The sequence below is a fragment of the Scyliorhinus torazame genome, chromosome 31 (assembly GCF_047496885.1).
Source record: "Scyliorhinus torazame isolate Kashiwa2021f chromosome 31, sScyTor2.1, whole genome shotgun sequence".
NCBI classification, from domain to species: domain Eukaryota; kingdom Metazoa; phylum Chordata; class Chondrichthyes; order Carcharhiniformes; family Scyliorhinidae; genus Scyliorhinus; species Scyliorhinus torazame.
This window is the reverse complement of record NC_092737.1, coordinates 36,162,525-36,189,236: the sequence shown is the minus strand read 5'-3', so window position 1 is coordinate 36,189,236 and position 26,712 is coordinate 36,162,525. Positions and strand designations below refer to the sequence as shown.

The following is a 26,712-nucleotide window of genomic DNA, read 5'->3' as shown; positions in this document are numbered from 1 at the left end:
CTGTCGCCATCAAACACTCCCAGGACAGGTACAGCACGGGGTTAGATACAGAGTAAAGCTCCTTCTACACTGCCCCATCAAACACTCCCAGGACATGTACAGCACGGGGTTAGATACAGAGTAAAGCTCCCTCTACACTGTCCCCATCAAACACTCCCAGGACAGGTACAGCACAGGGTTAGATACAGAGTAAAGCTCCCTCAACACTGTCCCCATCAAACACTCCCAGGACAGGTACAGCACGGGGTTAGATACAGAGTAAAGCTGTCTCTACACTGTCCCCATCAAACACTCCCAGGACAGGTACAGCACGGGGTTAGATACTGAGTAAATCTCTCTCTACACTGTCCCCATCAAACACTCCCATAACAGGTACAGCACGGGGTTAGATACAGAGTAAAGCTCTCTCTACACTGTCCCCATCAAACACTCCCAGGACAGGTAAAGCACGGGGTTAGATACAGAGTAAATCTCCCTCTACACTGTCTCCATCAAACACTCCCTGGGCAGGTACAGCACGGGGTTAGATACAGAGTAAAGCTCCCTCTACACTGTCCCCATCAAACACTCCCAGGACAGGTACAGCACGGGGTTAGATACTGAGTAAAGCTCCCTCTACACGGTCCCCATCAAACACTCCCAGGACAGGTACAGCACGGGGTTAGATACAGAGTAAAGCTCCCTCTACACTGTCCCCATCAAACACTCCCAGGACAGGTAGAGCACGGGTTAGATACAGGGTAAAGTTCCATCTACACTGTCCCCATCAAACACTCCCAGGACAGGTACAGCACGGGGTTAGATACAGAGAAAAGCTCCCTCTACACTGTCCCCATCAAACACTCCCAGGACAGGTACAGCACGGGGTTAGATACAGAGTAAAGCTCCCTCTGCAGTGTCCCCATCAAACGCTCCCAGGACAGGTACAGCACGGGGTTAGATACAGAGTAAAGCTCCCTCTACACTGTCCCCATCAAACACTCCCAGGGCAGGTACAGCACGGGGTTAGATACAGAGTAAAGCTCCCTCTACACTGTCTCCATCAAACACTCGCAGGACACGTACAGTACGGGGTTACATACAGAGTAAAGCTCCCTCTACACTGTCTCCATCAAACGCTCCCAGGACAGGGAGAGCACAGGGTTAGATACAGAGTAAAGCTCCCTCTACACTGTCTCCATCAAACACTCCCAGGACAGGTACAACACGGGGTTAGGTACAGAGTAAAGCTCCCTCGACACTGTCTCCATCAAACACTCCCAGGACAGGTACAGCACGGCGTTAGATACAGAGTAAAGCTCCCTCTACACTGTCTCCATCAAACACTCCCAGGACAGGTACAGCACGGAGTTAGGTACAGAGTAAAGCTCCCTCTACACTGTCCCCATCAAACACTCCCAGGACAGGTACAGCACGGGGTTAGATACAGAGTAAATCTCCCTCTACACGCTCTCCATCAAACACTCCCAGGACAGGTACAGCACGGGGTTAGATACAGAGTAAAGCTCCCTCTACACTGTCCCCATCAAACACTCCCAGGACAGGTACAGCACGGGGTTAGATACAGAGTAAAGCTCCCTCTACACTGCCCCCATCAAACACTCCCAGGACAGGTACAGCACGGGGTTAGATACAGAGTAAAGCTCCCTCTACACTGCCCCCATCAAACACTCCCAGGACAGGCACAGCACGGGGTTAGACACCGAGTAAAGCACCCTCTACACTGCCCCCATCAAACACTCCCAGGACAGGCACAGCACGGGGTTAGACACCGAGTAAAGCACCCTCTACACTGTCCCCATCAAACACTCCCAGGACAGGTACAGCGCGGGGTTAGATACAGAGTAAAGCACCCTCTACACTGTCCCCATCAAACACTCCAAGGACAGGTGCAGCACGGGGTTAGATACAGAGTAAAGCTCCCTCTACACTGTCCCCATCAAACACTCCCAGGACAGGTACAGCACGGGGTTAGATACAGAGTAAAGCTCCCTCTACACTGTCCCCATCAAACACTCCCAGGACAGGTATAGCACTGGGTTAGACACCGAGTAAAGCATCCTCTACACTGTCCCCATCAAACACTCCCAGGACAGGTACAGCACGGGGTTAGATACAGAGTAAAGCTCCCTCTACACTGTCCCCATCAAACACTCCCAGGACAGGTACAGCACGGGGTTAGATACAGAGTAAAGCTCCCTCTACACTGTCCCCATCAAACACTCCCAGGACAGGTACAGCACGGGGTTAGATACAGAGTAAAGCTCCCTCTACACTGTCCCCATCAAACACTCCCAGGACAGGTACAGCACGGGATTAGATACAGAGTAAAGCTCCCGCTACACTGTCCCCATCAAACACTCCCAGGACAGGTACAGCATGGGGTTAGATACAGAGTAAAGCTCCCTCTACACTGTCCCCATCAAACACTCCCAGGACAGGTAGAGCACGGGTTAGATACAGAGTAAAGCTCCCTCTACACTGTCCCCATCAATCACTCCCAGGACAGGTACAGCACGGGGTTAGATACAGAGTAAAGCTCCCTCTACACTGTCCCCATCAAACACTCCCAGGACAGGTACAGCACAGGGTTAGATACAGAGTAAAGCTCCCTCTACACTGTCCCCATCAAACACTCACAGGACAGGTACAGCACGGGGTTAGATACAGAGTAAAGCTCCCGCTACACTGTCCCCATCAAACACTCCCAGGACAGGTACAGCACGGGGTTAGATACAGAGTAAAGCTCCCGCTACACTGTCCCCATCAAACACTCCCAGGACAGGTAGAGCACGGGTTAGATACAGAGTAAAGCTCCCTCTACACTGTCCCCATCAAACACTCCCGGGACAGGTACAGCACGGGGTTAGATACAGAGTAAAGCTCCCTCTACACTGTCCCCATCAAACCCTCCCAGAACATGCACAGCACGGGGTTAGATACAGAGTAAAGCTCCCTCTACACTGCCCCCATCAAACACTCCCAGGACAGGTACAGAACGGGGTTAGATACAGAGTAAAGCTCCCTCTACACTGCCCCCATCAAACACTCCCAGGACAGGCACAGCACGGGGTTAGACACCGAGTAAAGCACCCTCTACACTGCCCCCATCAAACACTCCCAGGACAGGCACAGCACGGGGTTAGACACCGAGTAAAGCACCCTCTACACTGTCCCCATCAAACACTCCCAGGACAGGTACAGCGCGGGGTTAGATACAGAGTAAAGCACCCTCTACACTGTCCCCATCAAACACTCCAAGGACAGGTGCAGCACGGGGTTAGATACAGAGTAAAGCTCCCTCTACACTGTCCCCATCAAACACTCCCAGGACAGGTACAGCACGGGGTTAGATACAGAGTAAAGCTCCCTCTACACTGTCCCCATCAAACACTCCCAGGACAGGTATAGCACTGGGTTAGACACCGAGTAAAGCATCCTCTACACTGTCCCCATCAAACACTCCCAGGACAGGTACAGCACGGGGTTAGATACAGAGTAAAGCTCCCTCTACACTGTCCCCATCAAACACTCCCAGGACAGGTACAGCACGGGGTTAGATACAGAGTAAAGCTCCCTCTACACTGTCCCCATCAAACACTCCCAGGACAGGTATAGCACTGGGTTAGACACCGAGTAAAGCACCCTCTACACTGTCCCCATCAAACACTCCCAGGACAGGTACAGCACGGGGTTAGATACAGAGTAAAGCTCCCTCTACACTGTCCCCATTAAACACTCCCAGGACAGGTACAGCACGGGGTTAGATACAGAGTAAAGCTCCCTCTACACTGTCCCCATCAAACACTCCCAGGGCAGGTACAGCACGGGGTTAGATACAGAGTAAAGCTCCCTCAACACTATCCCCATCAAACACTCCCAGGACAGGTACAGCGCGGGGTTAGATACAGAGTAAAGCTCCCTCTACACTGTCCCCATCAAACACTCCCAGGACAGGTATAGCACTGGGTTAGACACCGAGTAAATCACCCTCTACACTGTCCCCATCAAACACTCCCAGGACAGGTACATCACGGGGTTAGATACAGAGTAAAGCTCCCTCTACACTGTCCCCATCAAACACTCCCAGGACAGGTACATCACGGGGTTATGTACAGAGTAAAGCTCCCTCTACACTGCCCCCATCAAACACTCCCAGGACAGGCACAGCACAGGGTTAGATACAGAGTAAAGCTCCCTCTACACTGCCCCCATCAAACACTCCCAGGACAGGTACAGCACGGGGTTAGATACAGAGTAAAGCTACCTCTACACTGTCCCCATCAAACACTCCCAGGACAGGGACAGCACGGGGTTAGATACAGAGTAAAGCTCCCTCTGCACTGTCCCCATCAAACACTCCCAGGACAGGTACAGCACAGGGTTAGATACAGAGTAAAGCTCCCTCTACACTGTCCCCATCAAACACTCCCAGGACAGGTACAGCACGGGCTTAGATACAGAGTAAAGCTCCCTCTACACTGTCCCCATCAAACACTCCCAGGACAGGTACAGCACGGGGTTAGATGCAGAGTAAACCTCCCTCTACACTGTCCCCATCAAACACTCACAGGACAGGTACAGCACGGGGTTAGATACAGAGTAAAGCTCCCTCTACACTGTCCCCATCAAACACTCCCAGGGCAGGTACAGCACGGGGTTAGATACAGAGTAAAGCTCCCTCAACACTATCCCCATCAAACACTCCCAGGACAGGTACAGCGCGGGGTTAGATACAGAGTAAAGCTCCCTCTACACTGTCCCCATCAAACACTCCCAGGACAGGTATAGCACTGGGTTAGACACCGAGTAAATCACCCTCTACACTGTCCCCATCAAACACTCCCAGGACAGGTACATCACGGGGTTAGATACAGAGTAAAGCTCCCTCTACACTGTCCCCATCAAACACTCCCAGGACAGGTACATCACGGGGTTATGTACAGAGTAAAGCTCCCTCTACACTGCCCCCATCAAACACTCCCAGGACAGGCACAGCACAGGGTTAGATACAGAGTAAAGCTCCCTCTACACTGCCCCCATCAAACACTCCCAGGACAGGTACAGCACGGGGTTAGATACAGAGTAAAGCTACCTCTACACTGTCCCCATCAAACACTCCCAGGACAGGGACAGCACGGGGTTAGATACAGAGTAAAGCTCCCTCTGCACTGTCCCCATCAAACACTCCCAGGACAGGTACAGCACAGGGTTAGATACAGAGTAAAGCTCCCTCTACACTGTCCCCATCAAACACTCCCAGGACAGGTACAGCACGGGCTTAGATACAGAGTAAAGCTCCCTCTACACTGTCCCCATCAAACACTCCCAGGACAGGTACAGCACGGGGTTAGATGCAGAGTAAACCTCCCTCTACACTGTCCCCATCAAACACTCACAGGACAGGTACAGCACGAGGTTAGATACAGAGTAAAGCTCCCTTTACACTGTCCACATCAAACACTCCCAGGACAGGTACAGCACAGGGTTAGATACAGAGTAAAGCTCCCTCTACACTGTCCTCATCAAACACTCCCAGGACAGGTACAGCACGGGGTTAGATACAGAGTAAAGCTCCCTCTACACTGTCCCCATCAAACACTCTCAGGACAGGTACAGCACGGGGTTAGATACAGAGTAAAGCTCCCTCTACACTGTCCCCATCAAACACTCCCAGGACAGGTACAGCACGGGGTTAGATACAGAGTAAAGCTCCCTCTACACTGTCCCCATCAAACACTCACAGGACAGGTACAGCACGTTGTTAGATACAGAGTAAAGCTCCCTCTACACTGTCCCCATCAAACACTCCCAGGACAGGTACAGCACGGGGTTAGATACAGAGTAAAGCTCCCTCTACACTGTCCCCATCAAACACTCCCAGGACAGGTACAGCACGGGGTTAGATACAGAGTAAAGCTCCCTCTACACTGTCCCCATCAAACACTCCCAGGACAGGTACAGCACGGGGTTAGATACAGAGTAAAGCTCCCTCTACACTGTCCCCATCAAACACTCCCAGGACAGGTACAGCACTGGGTTAGATACAGAGTAAAGCTCCCTCTACACTGTCCCCATCAAACACTCCCAGGACAGGTACAGCACGTGGTTAGATACAGAGTAAAGCTCCCTCTACACTGTCCCCATCAAACACTCCCAGGACAGGTACAGCACGGGGTTAGATACAGAGTAAAGCTCCCTCTACACTGTCCCCATCAAACACTCCCAGGACAGGTACAGCACGGGGTTAGATACAGAGTAAAGCTCCCTCTACACTGTCCCCATCAAACACTCCCAGGACAGGTACAGCACGGGGTTAGATACAGAGTAAAGCTCCCCCTACACTGCCCCCATCAAACACTCCCAGGACAGGTACAGCACGGGGTTAGATACAGAGTAAAGCTCCCTCTACACTGTCCCCATCAAACACTCCCAGGACAGGTACGGCACGGGGTTAGATACAGAGTAAAGCTCCCTCTACACTGTCCCCATCAAACACTCCCAGGACAGGTACGGCACGGGGTTAGATACAGAGTAAAGCTCCCCCTACACTGCCCCCTCACTCCCAGGACAGGTACAGCACGGGGTTAGACAGGCCCCTTGAACCGATTGACCTGATGAAGGTTCCTAGACTCGAGCTGGGGATGGGGCGCAGTCTCAGGTTCAGCGGTCGGCCATTTACGATCTTGTTGAGGAGAATTGACATCGTAGAGTCACGCCAGTGCGGAAGGAGGCCGTGCGACCCAGCGAGCCTGCACCGGCCCTGGCTCCGATGGAACACCCGACCTAGGCCCAAACCCCGTAACCCCAACTAACCTTTTGGGCAGTATCATCACGGCCAATCCACCTTAACCTGCGCCTCTTTGGACTCGTGGCCGAAACCGGAGCACCCACAGGGCGGCACGGTAGCACAGTGGTTAGCACAATTGCTTCACAGCGCCAGGGTCCCAGGTTCAATTCCGGCTTGGGTCACTGTCTGTGGGGAGTCTGCACGTTCTCCCCGTGTCTGCGTGGGTTTCCTCCGGGTGCTCCGGTTTCCTCCCACAGTCCAAAGATGTGCAGGTTAGGTGGATTGGCCGTGATAAATTGCCCTTAGTGTTGGGCGGGGTTGCTGGGTTATGGGGATAGGGTGGAGGTGTTGACCTTGGGTAGGGTGCTCTTTCCAAGAGCCGGTGCAGACTCGATGGGCCGAATGGCCTCCTTCTGCACTGTAAATTCTATGATAATCTATGAAGCCCACGCAGACACGGGGAGAACGTGCAGACTCCGCACAGACAGTGACCCGAGGCCGGAATCAACTCCGGGTCCCTGGCGCTGTGAAGCAGCAGTGCTAGCCACTGTGCCGCCGTGCTGCCCGGCTTGGAATTCTCTGTCACGGGGAATTCCGGTCTCCATTGCTCAGTGGCAGTAAGACAGCGATCGATAGGCTTTTGGTCTCAGAGGGATCCAGGGGGCTGCTGGGAAAGTGAAGCTGAGGTCAGTTAAGAATGACGATGGTGTTACTGGCTGACAGAAGCTGCCGCTGTCACCTGGAGGGGCAGGGGGGGGGAGGCGGGTTCCGGGAATCAGGGATCACTGTCGATTGAGTCTCAGCTACAATTGGTAGACAGTTCGTTTGTTTGTCCTCAGAGGCCACCCCCAGGCTTAACTGCGCGAGCACAGTGAGCACCAAGAGTAAACAGACTCACACAATCAAACGCGTAGCAATTGAACACTACAGGCTCCCACGATCACTATTGGAAGAAGAGATGAGGGGGTTGGGGAGGGAGTTCTGCCCGGGGTCATGGGGTCAGCATTTATCCTTCACCCATCATCACAGGGGACCTAGTCACAAACTACACGTCCCGTAAAAATGTTGTCCTCAAAAAGCATTCTGAGGAGGTGTTACCGAAATGCGAGCGCCTCCCCTTCAGCCCCTCCCTGGCATGGCGCGAACGACCTCTGCCCCGGAAGCAGAACTCACCCTCTGTCTTACTCTTTTCCTCCCAGTCCTGCAGAGGTTGGGTTTCGAGGGGGCCGACGTCGGCCGCAGGATTCCGCCCCTGAAGCCCAAACGCAGCCCCAACACCCAGCTGTCCGTCTCCTTCGACGAAGCCTCCGGCAGCCGGGCAGCGTCCGTGACCCCCGGCCCCAGGTACGGCCCGCCCGCTGACAAGGAAGGGGGGGGGGAGGAGGAGGAGGACCAGGAGGAGGAGCCGGTCTACATCGAGATGGTGGGCGACGTGTTCAAGGAGCAGAGCGTGGCGGCGGATGAAGACTCCGACCACAGCGAGGCCATCTACGAGGAGATGAAGTACCCACTGGCCGAAGAGGGCACACGGCAACTGAAGTGGAGCAAGTTCTCCCTGTCGAGACCCAGAGCTCCCGGGGCCTTTAGCCAAGGCGGGTCCAAGGCCCTTCACCAGACTAATTCTAAAGGCCACCCCCACGACATCCCCCCCCCCTTCCCCAACCTCCTCCTCCATCGCCCGCCCCTCCTGGCCTTTCCCCAGCCCGCCTCCCAGAAGGCCTACAAGGCCCCGGCGATGGTGGTCAGCCAGCCCGGCTCCAAGCTCCCCGTCGCGCAGCACGGTGACCCCGCGCCCGCCCCGAGGGCGCCGAAGGAGGACGGCCCACCCCAGGGGGCTGTGGTGCCCTCGGGGAGGGCGAGGAGCCACTCCACGCCCCTGCCCCCCCAGGCCTCCAGCCATTACCGGGCCGAGAAGGAGCTGCCCACCTCCCAAACCATGAAGGCTTTGGCCCAGTCTGCGCTCATGGCCCACCAGGGCCAGGCCTACCAGAAGGCAGTGAGGGACACGAAGCCCATCTCGCTCAATATCATCTCGTCCTCTGTCAAAGTCACCACCCACTCGCTGCTCGCCCAGATTCCCAGCGACCAGAAAGCAGACAAGGAACTCTCCGGCCTCCAGACCATGTTCTGCTCGGTCAGCAGGGCCAGCACGCGCCCCCTCTCCAGCCTCTACAAGATGCCACCGGTCCAGGGGCTGCTGGAGCACGCCAGGCTGCCCACCCCGCCCCCCATGGCGTGGCCTTACCTCCCGCTGCCCTGCACACGCCCCCCGGCCTACGAGAGCCTCAAGCCCGCCGGTGGCCCGAAGGCCTGCCCCGCCGCCTACCACTCCACGGTGAAAACCCAAGGGCAGGACAGGGCCTCAGGCTTCGCCAGCGTCTGCTGCTCACGGGTGGTCGCCAACCCCGAGGCCCGGGCCTCCCCCGGCGAAGGTCTGGTCAACGTGGGGCACAGCTGGCAGAGGAACCTATCCTATGCCAGGAAGGCACAAGACGCGGAAGGTAAGAGGGTTTGGGAAGGGTTTCGGAAATTCAATGCACGAATGAGGCAGGAATGACAATGAGGCAATGCCGGGAGTGGGGAGAGAGGGGGGCAGATTTCCAGCCAGATCCCTCTCGCCCCAGCTGCCATGGATCACATGGTCTGGAACATTCCGGAACACCATTCCTTTCCTCAACAGGGAGTCGCTATTCACCGAAACCTTGCGAAACCTGTCCCTGATTTGCAAATGGCGGCATTTTGTTAGTATCCCGGACCAGATCCCGACATTTGTTAGGATCCGGGACCAAATCCCAACATTTGTTAGGATCCCGGACCAGATCCCAACATTTGGTACAATCCTCAACCAGATCCCAACATTTGTTACAATCCTGGACCTGATACCAACATTTGTTAGGATCCCGGACCAGATCCTGACATTTGTTAGGATCCATGACCAGATCCCGACATTTGTTAGGATCCCGGACCAGATCCCAACATTTGTTAGGATCCCGGACCAGATCCCAACATTTGTAAGGATCCCGGACCAGATTCCGACATTTGTTAGGATCCCAGACCAGATCCCGACATTTGTTACAATCCCGGACCAGATCCCGACATTTGTTAGCATCCCGGACCAGATCCCAACATTTATTAGGATACCGGACCAGATCCCAACATTTGTTTGGATCCCGGACCAGATCCCAACATTTGTTAGGATATCGGACCAGATCCTGACATTTGTTAGGATCCTAGACCAGATCCCAACATTTGTTAGGATCCCAGATCAGATCCCAACATTTGTTAGGTTCCCGGACCAGATCCTGACATTTGTTAGGATCCCGGACCAGATCCCGACATTTGTTAGGATCCCGGACCATATCCCAACATTTGCTAGGATATCGGACCAGATCCCAACATTTGTTAGGATCCCGGACCAGATCCCAACATTTGTTCGGATATCGGACCAGATCCCAACATTTGTTAGGATATCGGACGAGATCCCGACATTGTTAGGATATCGGACCAGATCCCAACATTTGTTAGGATATCGGACCAGATCCCGACATTTGTTAGGATATCGGACCAGATCCCGACATTTGTTAGGATATCGGACAAGATCCCGGCATTTGTTGAGATCCCGACATTTGTTAGGATCCCGGACCAGATCCCAACATTTGTTAGGATATCGGACCAGATCCCGACATTTGTTAGGATATCGGACCAGATCCCAACATTTGATAGGATATCGGACAAGATCCCATCATTTGTTAGGATATCGGACCAGATCCCAACATTTGTTAGGATATCGGACAAGATCCCATCATTTGGTAGGATATCGGACCAGATCCCAACATTTGTTACAATCCTGGACCAGATACCAACATTTGTTAGGATCCCGGACCAGATCCTGACATTTGTTAGGATCCAGGACCAGATCCCGACATTTGTTAGGATCCCGGACCAGATCCCAACATTTGTTAGGATCCCGGACCAGATCCCAACATTTGGTAGGATCCCGGACCAGATTCCGACATTTGTTAGGATCCCGGAGCAGATCCCAACATTTGTTAGGCTCCCGCACCAGATCCCAACGTTTGTTAGGCTCCCGCACCAGATCCCAACATTTGTTACAATCCCGGACCAGATCCCAGCATTTGTTACAATCCCGGACCAGATCCTGACATTTGTTAGGATCCCGGACCAGATCCCGACATTTGTTAGGATCCCGGACCATATCCCAACATTTGCTAGGATATCGGACCAGATCCCAACATTTGTTAGGATCCCAGACCAGATCCCAACATTTGTTCGGATATCGGACCAGATCCCAACATTTGTTAGGATATCGGACGAGATCCCGACATTGTTAGGATATCGGACCAGATCCCAACATTTGTTAGGATATCGGACCAGATCCCGACATTTGTTAGGATATCGGACCAGATCCCGACATTTGTTAGGATATCGGACAAGATCCCGGCATTTGTTGAGATCCCGACATTTGTTAGGATCCCGGACCAGATCCCAACATTTGTTAGGATATCGGACCAGATCCCGACATTTGTTAGGATATCGGACCAGATCCCAACATTTGATAGGATATCGGACAAGATCCCATCATTTGTTAGGATATCGGACCAGATCCCAACATTTGTTAGGATATCGGACAAGATCCCATCATTTGGTAGGATATCGGACCAGATCCCAACATTTGTTACAATCCTGGACCAGATACCAACATTTGTTAGGATCCCGGACCAGATCCTGACATTTGTTAGGATCCAGGACCAGATCCCGACATTTGTTAGGATCCCGGACCAGATCCCAACATTTGTTAGGATCCCGGACCAGATCCCAACATTTGTAAGGATCCCGGACCAGATTCCGACATTTGTTAGGATCCCAGACCAGATCCCGACATTTGTTACAATCCCGGACCAGATCCCGACATTTGTTAGGATCCCGGACCAGATCCCAACATTTATTAGGATACCGGACCAGATCCCAACATTTGTTTGGATCCCGGACCAGATCCCAACATTTGTTAGGATATCGGACCAGATCCTGACATTTGTTAGGATCCTAGACCAGATCCCAACATTTGTTAGGATCCCAGATCAGATCCCAACATTTGTTAGGTTCCCGGACCAGATTCCGACATTTTCTTAGGATATCGGACCAGATCCCAACATTTGTTAGGATCCCGGACGAGATCCTGACATTTGTTAGGATATCGGACCAGATCCCAACATTTGTTAGGATCCCGGACGAGATCCTGACATTTGTTAGGATCCCGGACGAGATCCTGACATTTGTTAGGATATTGGACCAGATTCCGACATTTGTTAGGATCCCGGACCCGATCCCAAAATTTGTTACAATCCTGGACCAGACCCCAACATTTGTTAGGATCCCGACGAGATCCCAACATTTGTTGGGATATCGAACTAGATCCCAACATTTGTTAGGATCCCGGACCAGATCCCAGCATTTGTTAGGATATCGGACTAGATCCCAACATTTGTTAGGATCCCGGACCAGATCCCAGCATTTGTTAGGATATCGGACCAGATCCGAAAATTTGTTAGGATCCCAGATCAGATCCCAACATTTGTTAGGTTCCCGGACCAGATTCCGACATTTGTTAGGATATCGGACCAGATCCCAACATTTGTTAGGATCCCGGACGAGATCCTGTCATGTGTTAGGATATCGGACCAGATCCCAACGTTTGTTAGGATATCGGACAAGATCCCAGCATTTGTTAGGATCCCGGACCAGATCCCAGCATTTGTTAGGATCCCGGACCAGATCCCAGCATTTGTTAGGATATCGGACTAGATCCCAACATTTGTTAGGATCCCGGACCAGATCCCAGCATTTGTTAGGATATCGGACCAGATCCCAAAATTTGTTAGGATCCCAGATCAGATCCCAACATTTGTTAGGTTCCCGGACCAGATTCCGACATTTGTTAGGATATCGGACCAGATCCCAACATTTGTTAGGATCCCGGACGAGATCCTGTCATGTGTTAGGATATCGGACTAGATCCCAACATTTGTTAGGATCCCGGACCAGATCCAAAAATTTGTTAGGATATCGGACTAGATCCCAACATTTGTTACAATCCTGGACCTGATCCCGGCATTTGTTAGGATCCTGGATGAGGGGCGGGATTCTCCGACACCGGATATTCGGCGGGGGTGGGAATCGCGCCGCGCCGGTTGGCGCCCCCCCCCCCGCCCCCGCGATTCTCCGGCCCGCGATGGGCCGAAGTCCCGCTGCTGGAATGCCTGTCCCGCCAGCGAGAATCAAACCACCTCTCTTACCGGCGGGACAGGGCGGCGCGGGTGGGCTCCGGAGTCCTGGGGGGGGGGCGCGGGGCGATCTGGCCCCGGGGGGTGCCCCCACGTGGCCTGGCCCGCGATGGGGGCCCACCGATCCGCGGGCGGGCCTGTGCCGTGGGGGCACCCTTTTCCTTCCGCCTTCACCACGGTCTCCACCATGGCGGAGGCGGAAGAGACCCCCTCCACTGCGCATGCGCGGGGATGCCGTGAGCAGCCGCTAACGCTCCCGCGCATGCGCCGCCCGGCAAAGTCATCTCCGCGCCAGCTGGCGGGGCGGAAATCAGTCCGGCGCGGGCCTAGCCCCTCAAGGTTAGGGTTTGGCCCCTCAAGATGCGGAGGATTCCGCACCTTTGGGGCGGCGCGATGCCCGACTGATTCGCGCCGTTTTTGGCGCCGGTCGGCGGACATCGCGCCGATATCGGAGAATCCCACCCCAGATCCCAACATTTGTTAGGAAAGAATATTTCACCCCAGGAGTGGCAACTCTGACCAACTGATATCTTTTATATTAAAATATACTTTAATTTAAATGCAGAATTAGCCACATTAACATCAAAGAAACAGCTTTGCAATTATCAGTTAAACAGTTTTTAAACAGGAGGAAAATCTTTAACTTACTATCGATGTGGGTGGCTCGGTAGCTCAGTGGTTAGCACTATCGCTTCACAGCTCCAGGGTCCCGGGTTCGATTCCCGGCTTGGGTCACTGTCTGTGCGGAGTCTGCACGTTCTCCCCGTGTGTGCGTGGGTTTCCTCCGGGTGCCCCAGTTTCCTCCCACAAGTCCCGAAAGACGTGCTTGTTAGGGGAATGGGACATTCTGAATTCTCCCACTGTGAACCCGAACAGGCGCCGGAGTGTGGCAACTAGGGCTTTTCACAGTAACTTCATCGCAGTGTTAATGTAAGCCTACTCGTGACACGAATAAAGATTATTATTATACCAGCTACTAACGCCAATTAAACAACCCAATACTGTTGAAATGCCACTTATTAGTGAAGTTAACAGATTACTTGCTCAGTTGCAGACGCTTTTGGAGCTAGTTCCTTTCAAGAGCCGATCTCTGCTCAACCCAACTGCATTTGGTAAAGCTAATGTTCAACTTAAAATCTTAAAACAAACGGCAAACTACAGACAGACCTGGCTCTTCCCATTAATTACATCATCTGTATCCCACTAAGATGTTCCATGACCTCCTTAGCTCGGACTAAATACCACCCCTCATTCACAAAATTTTCAACCTTACAAACAAACCCCCCCCCCCCCCCCCCCGTAACACAAAAGAAAGAAAGCTCGCATAGCAAGACATGAACATGGCAAGTCAATATGGTACAGAACTTTGTACATTGGATTCCTCCCGTACATTTCAGTTTTCCGGATCATTCATGTATTTTCTTGCTCAAATGCCCCCCAGAAAAAAAAACCTTCCCTCCCTTCTTCCCCCCCCCCAATGAAAGATATCCCCCCCTCACCCCCCCCACCGCCCTCACCCCCTGGGTTGCTGCTGCTGCTGTCCGACCTTCATCTAACGCTCCGCGAGATATTCTAGGAACGGTTGCCACCGCCTGTAGAACCCCTGCGCAGACCCTCTCAAGGCAAACTTTATCCTTTCCAACTTGATAAATCCAGCCATATCGTTTATCCAGGCCTCCAGGCTGGGGGGCTTCGCCTCTTTCCACATTAACAAGATCCTTCGCCGGGCTACTAGGGACGCAAAGGCCAGAATGCCGGCCTCTTTCGCCTCCTGCACTCCCGGCTCGTCCACTACTCCAAATATTGCTAGCCCCCAGCTTGGCTTGACCCGGACTTTCACCACCTGAGATATTGCTCCCGCCACTCCCCTCCAGAACCCCTCCAATGCCGGGCATGACCAAAACATATGGACATGGTTCGCCGGACTCCCTGAACATCTTTCACATCTATCCTCTACCCCAAAGAACCTACTCAGCCTCGCCCTCGTCAAATGCGCTCTGTGAACTACCTTAAACTGTATCAGGCTGAGCCTGGCACACGAGGAGGAGGAATTAACCCTACCTAGGGCATCAGCCCACAGCCCCTCCTCAATCTCCTCCCCCAGCTCCTCCTCCCATTTATCCTTCAGCTCCTCTACCAAAGCCTCCCCCTCGTCTTTCATCTCCTGGTATATCGCCGAAACCTTGCCCTCTCCGACCCATATGCCCGAAATCACCCTGTCTTGAATCCCCTGTGCCGGGAGCAACGGGAATTCCCTCACCTGCCGCCTCACAAACGCCCTCACTGGCATGTACCTGAAAGCGTTTCCCGGGGGTAGCCCAAACATCTCCTCCAGCGCCCCTAAGCTCGCAAACGTCCCATCAATGAACAGGTCCCCCATTCTTCTAATCCCTGCCCGATGCCAGCTCTGAAACCCCCCGTCCATCCTTCCTGGGACAAACCGGTGGTTACCCCTGATCGGGGACCACACCGAGGCTCCCACTGCCCCCAGATCTTTAGCATTTCCGCCACCGCCGGGCTCGTGGTGTACCTTGTCGGCGAGAGCGGCAGCGGTGCCGTCACCAGCGCCCCCAGGCTCGTTCCTTTACAGGACGCCATCTCCAACCTCTTCCACGCCACCCCTCTCCCTCCATCACCCACTTACGGATCATCGCCACGTTGGCTGCCCAATAGTAGCCACCCAGATTCAGCAACGCCAGCCCTCCTCTATCCCTACTTCGCCCTAGGAACCCCCTCCTTACCCTCGGGGTCTTACTCGCCCACACAAAGCCCATAATGCTCCTGCCTACCCTCTTACAAAAGGCCTTGGTGATCACAATTGGAAGGCATTGACATACAAAAAGAAACCTCGGGAGGACCACCATTTTAATTGACTGTACCCTGCCCGCCAGCGAGAGTGGCAACATGTCCCGCCGTTTAAAGTCCTCCTCCATCTGCTCCACCAGCCTCGTCAAGTTAAGTTTGTGCAGGGCCCCCCAGCTCCTAGCTACCTGGATTCCCAAGTATCGAAAGCTCATATCCGCCCTCCTCAGCGGTAGGTCGTCTATCCCTCTTCCCTGGTCCCCCGGATGCACCACAAAGAGCTCGCTCTTCCCTACATTGAGCTTGTAGCCCGAGAAGTCCCCAAACTCCCTTAGGATCTGCATGACCTCCACCATCCCCTCCATTGGATCCGCCACATACAGCAACAGGTCGTCCGCATCAGCGACACCCGATGTTCCTCTCCCCCTCGGACCATCCCCTCCATTTCCCAGACTCCCCTAATGCCATGGCCAAAGGTTCAATTGCTGGTGCAAACAACAGGGGGTACAGGGGGCACCCCTGCCTCGTGCTTCGATACAGCCGGAAGTACTCCGACCTCCGCCGATTCATAACCATACTCGCCACCGGGGCTCTATATGGGAGTTTAACGCAACTGATAAACCCTCCCCCGAACCCAAACCCCCGCAACACTTCCCAGAGATACTCCCACTCTACTCGGTCAAAGGCCTTCTCCGCGTCCATAGCTGCCACTATCTCCACCTCTCCTTCCACCGATGGCATCATTATCACATTTAGGAGCCTTCGCACATTGGTGTTTAGCTGCCTGCCCTTTACGAATCCCGTCTTGTCCTCGTGAATCACCCCCGGGACACAGTCCTCAATCCTCATGGCCAACATTTTTGCCAGCAACTTAGCATCTACGTTGAGAAGCGAGATCGGTCTATACGACCCACATTGCAGTGGGTCCTTATCCCGCTTCAGGACCAAAGAGATCGTCGCCTCCGACATTGTCGGGGCAGGGTCCCCCCATCCCCCGTCCCCCCCCCTTGCTTCATTGAAGGTCCTTACCAGCAACGGGGCCAACAGGTCTACATACTTCCTATAGAACTCCACCGGGAACCCATCCGGCCCCGGGGCCTTCCCTGCCTGCATGCTCCCCAGTCCTTTAACCAGCTCCTCCACCCCAATTGGCGCCCCCAAACCAGCCACCTCCTGCACCTCCACCCTCAGGAACCTCAGTTGGTCCACGAATCGTCGCATCCCCTCTTTTCCCCCTGGGGGCTGGGACCTATACAGCTCCTCGTAAAAGGCCTTAAATGCCTCATTCACTTTCACCGCACTCCGCACCGTAGTTCCCCTGCCATCCTTGACTCCACCTATTTCCCTCGCTGCCATCCTCTTACGGAGCTGATGTGCCAGCATCCGGCTCGCCTTCTCCCCATACTCATACGTCGCCCCCCCTTTGCCTTCCTCCACTGTGCCTCTGCCTTCCCTGTGGTCAACAGGTCGAACTTCGTCTGGAGACTTTGCCTCTCTATGAGTAGTCCCTCATCAGGAGCCTCTGCATATCTCCTGTCCAGTCTTAAAATCTCCCCCACTAACCTCTCCCTTTCCTTGCCCTCTCTCTTCACCCTGTGAGCCCTGATGGAGATTAACTCTCCCCTGACCACCGCCTTCAGCGCCTCCCATACTACTCCCACCTGCACCTCCCCGTAGTCGTTGGCCTCCAGGTACCTTTCGATGCACCCCCGCACCCTCCCACACACCTCCTCGCCTGCCAGCAGTCCCATATCCAACCGCCACAGCGGGCGTTGGTCCCTCTCCTCCCCCAGCTCTAACTCCACCCAGTGCGGGGCGTGGACTGAAATGGCTATGGCCGAATACTCCGTTCCCTCCACTTTCGGGATCAGTGCCCTGCCCAGAACAAAAAAATCTATCCGGGAGTAGGCCTTATGTACATGGGAGAAAAAAGAAAATTCCCTGGCCAGGGGCCTGGCAGATCTCCACGGATCTACTCCCCCCATCTGATCCATAAACCCCCTAAGCACCTTGGCCGCAGCCGGCCTCTTCCCCGTCCGAGATCTGGAGCGATCTAATGCTGGGTCCAGCACTGTGTTGAAATCCCCCCCCCCCTTTATCAAGCTCCCTACCTCCAGGTCCGGAATACGCCCCAACATCCGTTTCATGAATCCAGCGTCGTCCCAATTCGGGGCGTATACATTTACCAATACCACCCCCGTCCCCTGCAACCTACCACGCACCATCACGTATCGACCTCCATTGTCTGCTACTATGTTCTTGGCCTCAAACGACACCCGCTTCCCCACCAGTATTGCCACCCCTGTATTCTTCGCATCCAGCCCCGAATGGAATACCTGTCCTACCCATCCCTTCCTTAACCTGACCTGGTCCGCCACCTTCAGATGCGTCTCCTGAAGCATGACCACGTCTGCCTTCAGTCCCTTTAGGTGCGCGAACACTCGGGCCCTCTTAACCGGCCCATTTAGGCCTCTCACATTCCACGTGATCAGCCGGATTGGGGGGCTACCCCCCCCCCCCCCCACCGACTAGCCATCTCCTATCTTAGGCCAGTCCCGTGCCTGCGTCTCCCGCTCCCTCCAGTCCCCCAGACGGGGAACCCCCGCCCCGACCACCTCTTCCATTTTTGGTTCCCCCTCGGCCAATGCAGCAGCAACCCCCCCTCTCCCCCCCTTCCCTCCCCCCCTCCCCGCTAGATCCGCATCTAGCTCTTTTGCTCCCCCCATACTACTTCCGTGAGTCAGCTGACTTCTGCTGACCCCGGCTTCCCCCCGCCTTCCCGTTGATCTCCCCCATGTGGGAATCTCTCCTCCTCCTTGCGTTCCTCCATTCACCCCCCCCAACGCGGGAAAAAGCCCGTGCTTTCCTGAGCCAGCCCCGCCCCCTATGGCGCAGCTCCTGTTGCGTCCATTATCCCAGTTCCCCCATCCCCGAGTCTCACCTCCCTCCAGCACCGACGCCCACATTCCCCACTATCTCATCAAAAGAAAAAAGAACTCCTCCCCCATCCCCATTCATCATCCCACCCGTGAAACATTCTTTACCCATATTTACAACCCATATATACAGTCAACATCTCCCCCACAACCCCAGCCCCTCAGTTCGAGTCCAATTTTTCGGTTTGGATAAAGGTCCAAGCTCCTTCTGGCGTTTCGAAATAGTGGTGTCGGTCGTGATAAGTGACCCACAGTCGCGCAGGCTGCAGCATTCCGAATCCCACACTTTTTTTTTTATGCAGCACCGCCTTGGCCCGGTTCAAACCAGCTCTCCCCTTTGCCACCTCCGCGCTCCAATCCAGGTAGACTCGGATCACCGCATTCTCCCATCTACTGCTCCGCTCCTTCTTGGCCCATCTCAGGACACTCTCTCTGTCCGCGAAGCGGTGGAACCTCACCACTATCGCCCTCGGCGGCTCGCCAGCCTTGGGTCTCCTCGCCAGGACCCGGGGAGCCCCTTCTAGCTCCAGGGGGCTCGGAGAGGCCTCCGCACCCAACAGCGAATGGAGCATCATGCTCGCGTACGCCCCGGCATCAGCCCCCTCCACTCCTTCGGGGAGACCCAGAATCCGGAGATTCTTCCTTCTCGACCTGTTCTCCAGGACCTCGAGTCTCTCGGCCCACCTCCTGTGCACCGCCTCGTGCGCCTCCATCTTTACCACCAGGCCCAGGATCTCGTCCTCGTTCTCATTAGTTTTATCCCTCACCTCACGGAGCTCTATCGCCTGGGCCCTCTGGATCTCCTTCAGCCCCTCGATCGCCAACGGCATTGGCCCCAGCACCTCCTTTTTAAGCTCCTCCACGCAGCGCCTGAGGAACTCCTGCTGGTCCGGCCCCCATGCGGCTCGATCTCCGCCCTCCGCCATCTTGGATTTTCCCCCTCGTTTTTGCCACTGCTCCAAAGCCTCTTTCTCCGTCGCTCCACCGCTAATCCCCGCCATACGACGTAAGGGGGGACCTTACTTCACCTTGCCACACGGGATTCAATCAAAAGATTTCCGTTGGGGCTCCTCCGGAGAGCCCAAAAGCCCGTTCTAGCGGGGGCTGCTGAAATGTGCGGCTACCGGAAGTTCCTTTTATGACTTCTTAATCACAGCTTTAGCAGGCACACAGTCTGGACACCTTAACTTAGGTTCTTTCTTAATATTACTGCAACAAATCATCAATTTCTACATTTGTATCGTCCCAGTCTCCACCTCTCCGTGTGTGCGGGTGTCACAGGAGTGGGCAGGTCTCATTCAGGCATCACTCTGTGGCGACCAAGGCCATTTAACTGCAGGGGGCATCACAGCTGGGCCTGCACTCTCTCCAACGCCTGCACAGGCCCCCTCTGCAGGTTGGGATGGAGGCGGGTCTCTCTCACCCTACCCCTTGCCCGGAAGTCAGCCAATCCTCTAACATTCAGGGTGCTTCTCCGCCAGCAGTGACAAGGCACCTTGTGAAAGTGTAACAGCATAGGAGGCCATTCGGGCCTGTGAGAGAGAGCTATCCAATTCGCCCCACCCATCCCTTTCCCCCAAAGTCCCGCAAGGTCAAAGGCGCTATATGAAAGCAGGTTGTTGTTGTAGTTCCTGGGGTTCGGGCCCCCTTGTCGACCCAGCTGACGGTGCTTCTCCTTCGCCAGCAGGAGGCGCCCCGGGCTGGAGTGGGGCCAGCGACTCCCTGGACAAGGAGGAGAAGGCTTCGGGAATGCCGGCGAAATCTCAGGGACAGGACGGCTCGTCGGTCAAGGGGCCCTCGCGGCCGGAGCTGCCTCAGCCCTGCCCGATGGCATGCCAACGGAGTGTAGGTAGGGCAGCCGGCTCGATGCGATTGGTTCCCCCTGATAGGGGCGGGGCTGCCACTTCCACGCCCCCCTTTCGCACCCCCCCCCCCCCCCCCCCACCACCACTCCATCCCACCCTTCCGCTGGTCGGCCTGCCCCCCGGAACCACTGCCATTGTCCGTCTGCCGCGCCCAGTCCTGGGCAGCCAAGCTGTGCAACTGTGCGAGGCTTCGCAACCGGCCACGAGCCGCGGATGGTGATCGGGTGTGAGGTTCCGCGCATGTTTGGTTTGATGACGGTTTGAGGGCAGGCGCTAAAGCCAGTTGACGCATGGCCCCTTCTCCCCCAAACCCTCTCCCACCAGCCGCGCCCCCCCCCCGGCCCCCCGCAACTCACTCCAGCACGGCCCCCAAGCTGATCCAAATGAACTCTCCCAGGCAAGAACCGATTCAGATTGACGTCCCCCCGTTTTATTTCTCTCATTGTCACTCCCTGGGGGCGATTCTCCGAGCCCCGCGGCGAGCCGGAGAATCGCCACAACCCGCGCCCCGACACCCCGACGCCGGCGTTTGGCGCGGCCGCCGATTGGCTGCCGTGGGGGGGCCTGCGATGGGGTCTGGTCCGCGGTGGGCCGGCCTCTCTCCCCCCCCCCCCCCTTTCCGGGGACGGCGCAAACACTTGGGCTCCATTTGGGAGAATCGCCACCCCCCCCCCTCCTCCCTATGTCAACACGTCACGCTGTGATTGCAGCCTCCAGCCAGCAGAGGGGGCTCACCTCTGTAACCACGGGAAACGACAGTGCATTTAAAGTACTGTGGGAAAAAAGGGAACAGGAACATTGGGACAGGAGGAGACCATTCAGCCCCAGAAGGACTCCCCCCAGTCATAGAAACATGGAACATAGAAGCAGGTGGGAGGCCATTCGGCCCCTCGAGCTTGCTCAGCCATTCGTTATGATCATAGCTGATCATCAAGTTCAATACCCTGATCCCACCTTTCCCCCCCCCCCATATCCATTTAGCCCCAAGAGCTTATCGAATTCCTTCTTGATATCAAACAACGTTTTGACCTCAACTACTTTCTGTGGGAGTGAATTCCACAGATTCACCGCTCTCTGGGTGAAGACATTTCTCCTCACCTCAGTCCTAAAAGGTTTACCCCTTATCCTGAAACTATGACCCCCTAGTCCTGAACTCCCCCACCATCTGGAACATTCTTTCTGAACCTACCCTGTCTAATCCTGTTAGAATTTTATAAGTTTCTATGAGATCCCCTCTCACCCTGCTAAACTCCAGTGAATATAATCCTAACCCACTTAGTCTTTCCTCATATGACAGTCCCGCCATCCCAGGAATCAGCCTGGTAAACCTTCGCTGCTCTCCCTCCATAGCAAGAACATCCTTCCTCAGATAAGGACACCAGAACTGCCCACAATACTCCCGGTGTGGCCTCACCAATGCCCGATACAATTGCAGTAAAACATTGCGGTAGTCACCACTAGCGGCATATTATATGTATTACGGCACTGCCCGTATAGTAAGGGTACAACGGTAAATCCCTGCCTGCTGGCTCCGCCCACCAGGCGGGGTATAAAAGTGTGTGCTCTCCGGGGCTGCAGCCATTCTGGTTCCAGCTACAGGAGGCACAACATCTTTGCTCAATAAAGCCTCGATTGTTCCACCATTCTCGTCTCGTGGTAATTGACAGTGCATCAAACATCTCTATCCCTGTACTCAAATCCTCTCGCTATGAAGGCCCACATACCATTTGCCTTCTTTCCTGCCTGCTGTACCTGCGTGCTTACTTTCAGCGACTGATGCACGAGGACACCAAGATCTCGCTGAGTATCCGCCTCTCTCAATTTAAACCCATTCAAATTATAATCTGCCGTCCTATTTTGGTACCGAAGTGGATAACCTCACATTTATCCCCATTATACTGCATCTGCCCCGCATGCGCCCACTCACTCAGCCTGTCCAGATCCCGCTGATGCATCTCTGTATCCTCCTCACAGTTCGCCCCCTCGCTCTCCCCTCTCTCACTCTCTCCCGCTCTCCCTCCCTCTCTGTCAACCACTCTCTCTCCTCCTCTCTCTCTCTCTCTCCCTCCCCTCCCTCACCCTTTCTCTCTCCCTCTCCTTTTCTCTCTCTCTCCCTTTTTTTCTATCCATCTCCCTGTGTCTCTGTCTCTCGCTCCCTTTCTCTCTCTCCCTCTGCCTCCCTCTCTGGCTCCCTTTCTCTCTCTCCGTTTCTCTCTCTCGATCATTCTTTCTCTCTCTTTCTCCCTCTCTCTTTCTTTCTCCCTCTCTCTTTCTCTCTTTCTCTCTCCCACTCTCGCTCCCTCTCTGCCTCTCTCCCTCACTCTCTCTCCCTCTCCTTCTCGCCCTCTCTCTCTCCCCTCTTCCTTTCTCTCCTCTCCCTCACTCTTTTTCTCCCTCTCTCACTCCCCTCTGTCCCTCTTCCTCTCTTTCTCTCTCGCCATCTATCCCTCTCTCTGTCCATCTCCCGGTGTCTCTCTCTCTCTCTCACTCCCTCTCTCTCTGTCTCTCTCATTCTTTCTCTCTCTCTCCCTCTCTCTTTCTCTCTCTCTCTCTCTTCCCTTTCCACCCTCCCTCTCTCTCTCCCTCTCTGCCTCTCTCACTCCCTTTTTCTCTGTCTCCCTCTCTCCCTCTCCTTCTCGTCTCCTCTATCCCCCTCTCTCTTTCTCTCCTCGCCCGCTCCCGCTCACTCTTTTTCTCCCTCTCTCACCCCCTCTCTCCCTCTTCCTCTCTTTCTCTCTCTCTCTCTCTCTATCCCTCTCTCTCTCTCCATCTCCCAGTGTCTCTCTCTCACTCCCTCTCTCTCTGTCTCTCTCATTCTTTCTCTCTCTCCCCCTCTCTCTTTCTCTCCTCACCCACTCTCCCTCACTCTTTTTCTCCCTCACTCTTTTTCTCCCTCTCTCTCTCTCCTACTCTCTCCGTCTCTCTCCCCTCCTTTAAGAAACTCGTTAAAAACTCTCTCTCTGACTGTGTTTTGGTCAGATGTGGCTCGGGGTCAGATTCATTAGAACATAAGAACTAGGAACAGGAGTAGGCCATCTGGCCCCTCGAGCCTGCTCCGCCATTTAATGAGATCATGGCTGATCTTTGTGGACTCAGCTCCACTCTCCGGCCCGTACACCATATCCCCGAATCCCGTTATTCTTTCGAAAGGTATCTATCTTTTTCTTAAAAACGTTTAAAGAAGGAGCCTCAACTGCTTCACTGGGCAAGGAATTCCAGAGATTCACAACCCTTTGGGTGAAGAAGTTCCTCCTAAACTCAGTCCTAAATCTACTTCCCCTTATTTTGAGGCTATACCCCCTAGTTCTGCTTTCCCCGACCAGTGGAAACAACCTGCCCGCATCTATCCTATCTATTCCCTTCATAATTTTATATGTTTCAATAAGATCCCCCCGCATCCTTCTAAACTCCAATGAGTACAGTCCCAGTCTACTCAACCTCTCGTCATAATCTAATCCCCTCACTCTGGGATCAACCTAGTGAATCTCCTCTGCATTCCCTCCAGTGCCAATATGTCCTTTCTCAGGTAAGGAGACCAAAACTGAACACAATACTCCAGATGTGGCCTCACCAACACCCTATACAATAGCAGCATAACCTCACTAGTCTTGAACTCCATCCCTCTAGCAATGAAAGACAAAACTCGATTAGCCTTCTTAATCACCTGCTGCACCTGCACACCAACTTTTTGCGACTCGTGCACCAGCGCACCCAGGTCCCTCTGCACAGCAGCATGTTTTAACATCTTACCGTTTAAATAATAATCCATTCTGCTGTTATTCCTCCCAAAATGGATAGCCTCACACTTGGCAACATTGAATTCCATCTGCCAGACCCTAGCCCATTCACCTAACCTATCCAAATCCTTCTGCAGACTTCCGGTATCCTCTGCCCTTTTTGCTTTCCCACTCATCTTAGTGTCGCCTGCAAACTTGGACACATTGCACTTGGTCCCCAACTCCAAATCGTCTATGTAAATTGTGAACAACTGCGGGCCCAACACTGATCCTTGAGGGACCCCACTAGTTACAGGTTGCCAACCAGAGAAACACCCATTTATCCCCACTCTCTGCTTTCTGTTAGTTAACCAATCCTCTACCCATGCTACCACTTTACCCTCAATGCCATGCATCTTTAGTTTATGCAGCAACCTTTTGTGTGGCACCTTGTCAAAAGCTTTCTGGAAATCCAGATATACCACATCCATTGGCTCCCCGTTATCTATCTACCGTTATCTATTCTGTTCGATAATGTGGAGCATGATGGGATATTTCGATGTTAAAGGTGCTCGACAAATGCAGGTTGTTGTTGTGTCGATCAGGTCAGGAGAGGTGGGCAGTGCCCACGGGAAATGAATGAATAAAAAGGTTTATTCCCTCCCGTCGGGAAGCCTGCGTTTCCCGGAGTCTGGGAGAGTTTGGTATTTCCGGGACCCTTCACTGCCGGAGTCTCGGCTGATCCTCTCTCTGATTTCCTTCGCAGACTCCGCGCTCGTCCATCGTCTGGGACGCTCGGCCTCCACCTCAGGGGGGGCCGCCACCCCCTGGCTCACCTTCAGCGACAATGCAGCCAAGCCCGAGAGAGCCCGAGTCAGGTAGGTCAAGAAGGAGGGGACACGGAACCTGCAACAGAGAGAGAGGGAGAGGGAGGGAGAGGGGGAGAGGGAAAGGGAGAGAGAGAGGGAGAGAGAGAGGGAGGGAGAGAGAGAGAGAGGGGGGCAGGGAGAGAGAGAGAGAGAGAGAGAGGGGGAGAGGGAAAGAAAGAGAGGGAAAGAGAGAGAGAGGGAGGGAGAGAGAGAGAGAGAGGGAAAGTGAGAGAGAGAGAGGGAGAGAGAGAGGGGCAGGGAGAGAGAGAGAGAGAAAGAGGGGGAGAGGGAAAGAAAGAGAGGGAAAGAGAGAGAGAGGGAGAGAGAGAGAGAGAGAGGGAAAGTGAGAGAGAGGGAGAGAGAGAGGGGCAGGGAGAGAGAGAGAGGGGAGAGAGACAGAGAGGGAGAGAGAGGGAGGGAAAGGGAGACAGGGAGGGGGAGGGAGAGAGAGGGAGAGGGAGACAGAGAGAGAGAGACAGAGAGATAGAGAGACGGAGAGAGAGACAGAGAGAGGGAGGAAGAGAGGGAGGAAGAGAGGGAGGCAGAGAGGGAGAGAGAGGGAGAGAGGAAGGGAAGGGAGAAAGAGGGAGAGAGAGAGAGAGTGGGAGAGAGAGAGGGAAAGAGACACAGAGAGAGAGAGACAGAGAGAGAGTGAGAAAGAGAGAGAGCGAGACAGAGAGAGAGTGTGAAAGAGAGAGAGGGAGAGAGGGAGGAAGAGAGGGAGGGAGAGAGAGGGAGGGAGAGGGTGAAAGAGAGAGAGGGAGAGGGAGAGGGTGACAGAGAGTGACAGAGAGAGACAGGGAGAGAGAGGGAGAGAGAGAGAGGGGGAAAAGGAGAGACAGAGAGAGAGGGAGAAAGAGATGTGGAAATATATATCACTGTAAGTACACAAAGGGTTAATGTACATACACCACACCTAGCTAGACACTAGAGGGAGCACCAGAGACATAACACACAGACAGTCAACCAATAGGTCAGTAAGATAGGACACGACCAATGGGCAGTCAAGACACATCCAGAGGTGACACGACCACAGGGGGGCATTACACCAACCCATATAAAAGGACACAGCACACATGCTCAGTCTCTTTCCAGTGGAGACTCTCAGTGAGTACAGACACAGGGTTGATTGAACATCACTCCCACCACGTGGATTGTAGCAGACTGGTTAGTCACTCTGAGTAGCTATAGAAGGATTAACAGTCGCGTCGAATCCAAGTAGGAGAATTGTTAATAGTTTAATAAACGTGTTCAAGCTATCTCCAAGTCTGAACCTTCCTTTGTCAGAGTGCACATCAAGGAAGCAGCTTATGCTACGTCAAGAGCATAACAAAACAAGAGGGAGAGGGAGAGAGAGAGGGAAAGGGAGGGAGAGAGAGAGAGAGGCAGAGATAGAGAGGGAGAAAGGGAGGGAGAGAGAGAGAGAGGCAGA

The 26,712-nt window shown here is 54.2% G+C and overlaps 1 protein-coding gene across 1 annotated transcript in view; it reads left to right on the top strand.

Moving 5' to 3' along the window:
- LOC140404784 (neuronal tyrosine-phosphorylated phosphoinositide-3-kinase adapter 1-like) overlaps positions 1-26,712 on the top strand; it is a 136,287-nt gene that overhangs the window by 75,101 nt on the left and 34,474 nt on the right. Inside the window, 4 exon segments of the mRNA XM_072493527.1 lie at positions 7,990-9,291; positions 20,518-20,679; positions 25,178-25,221; positions 25,224-25,289. Of these exon segments, the coding sequence (XP_072349628.1) occupies positions 7,990-9,291; positions 20,518-20,679; positions 25,178-25,221; positions 25,224-25,289 (1,574 nt within the window).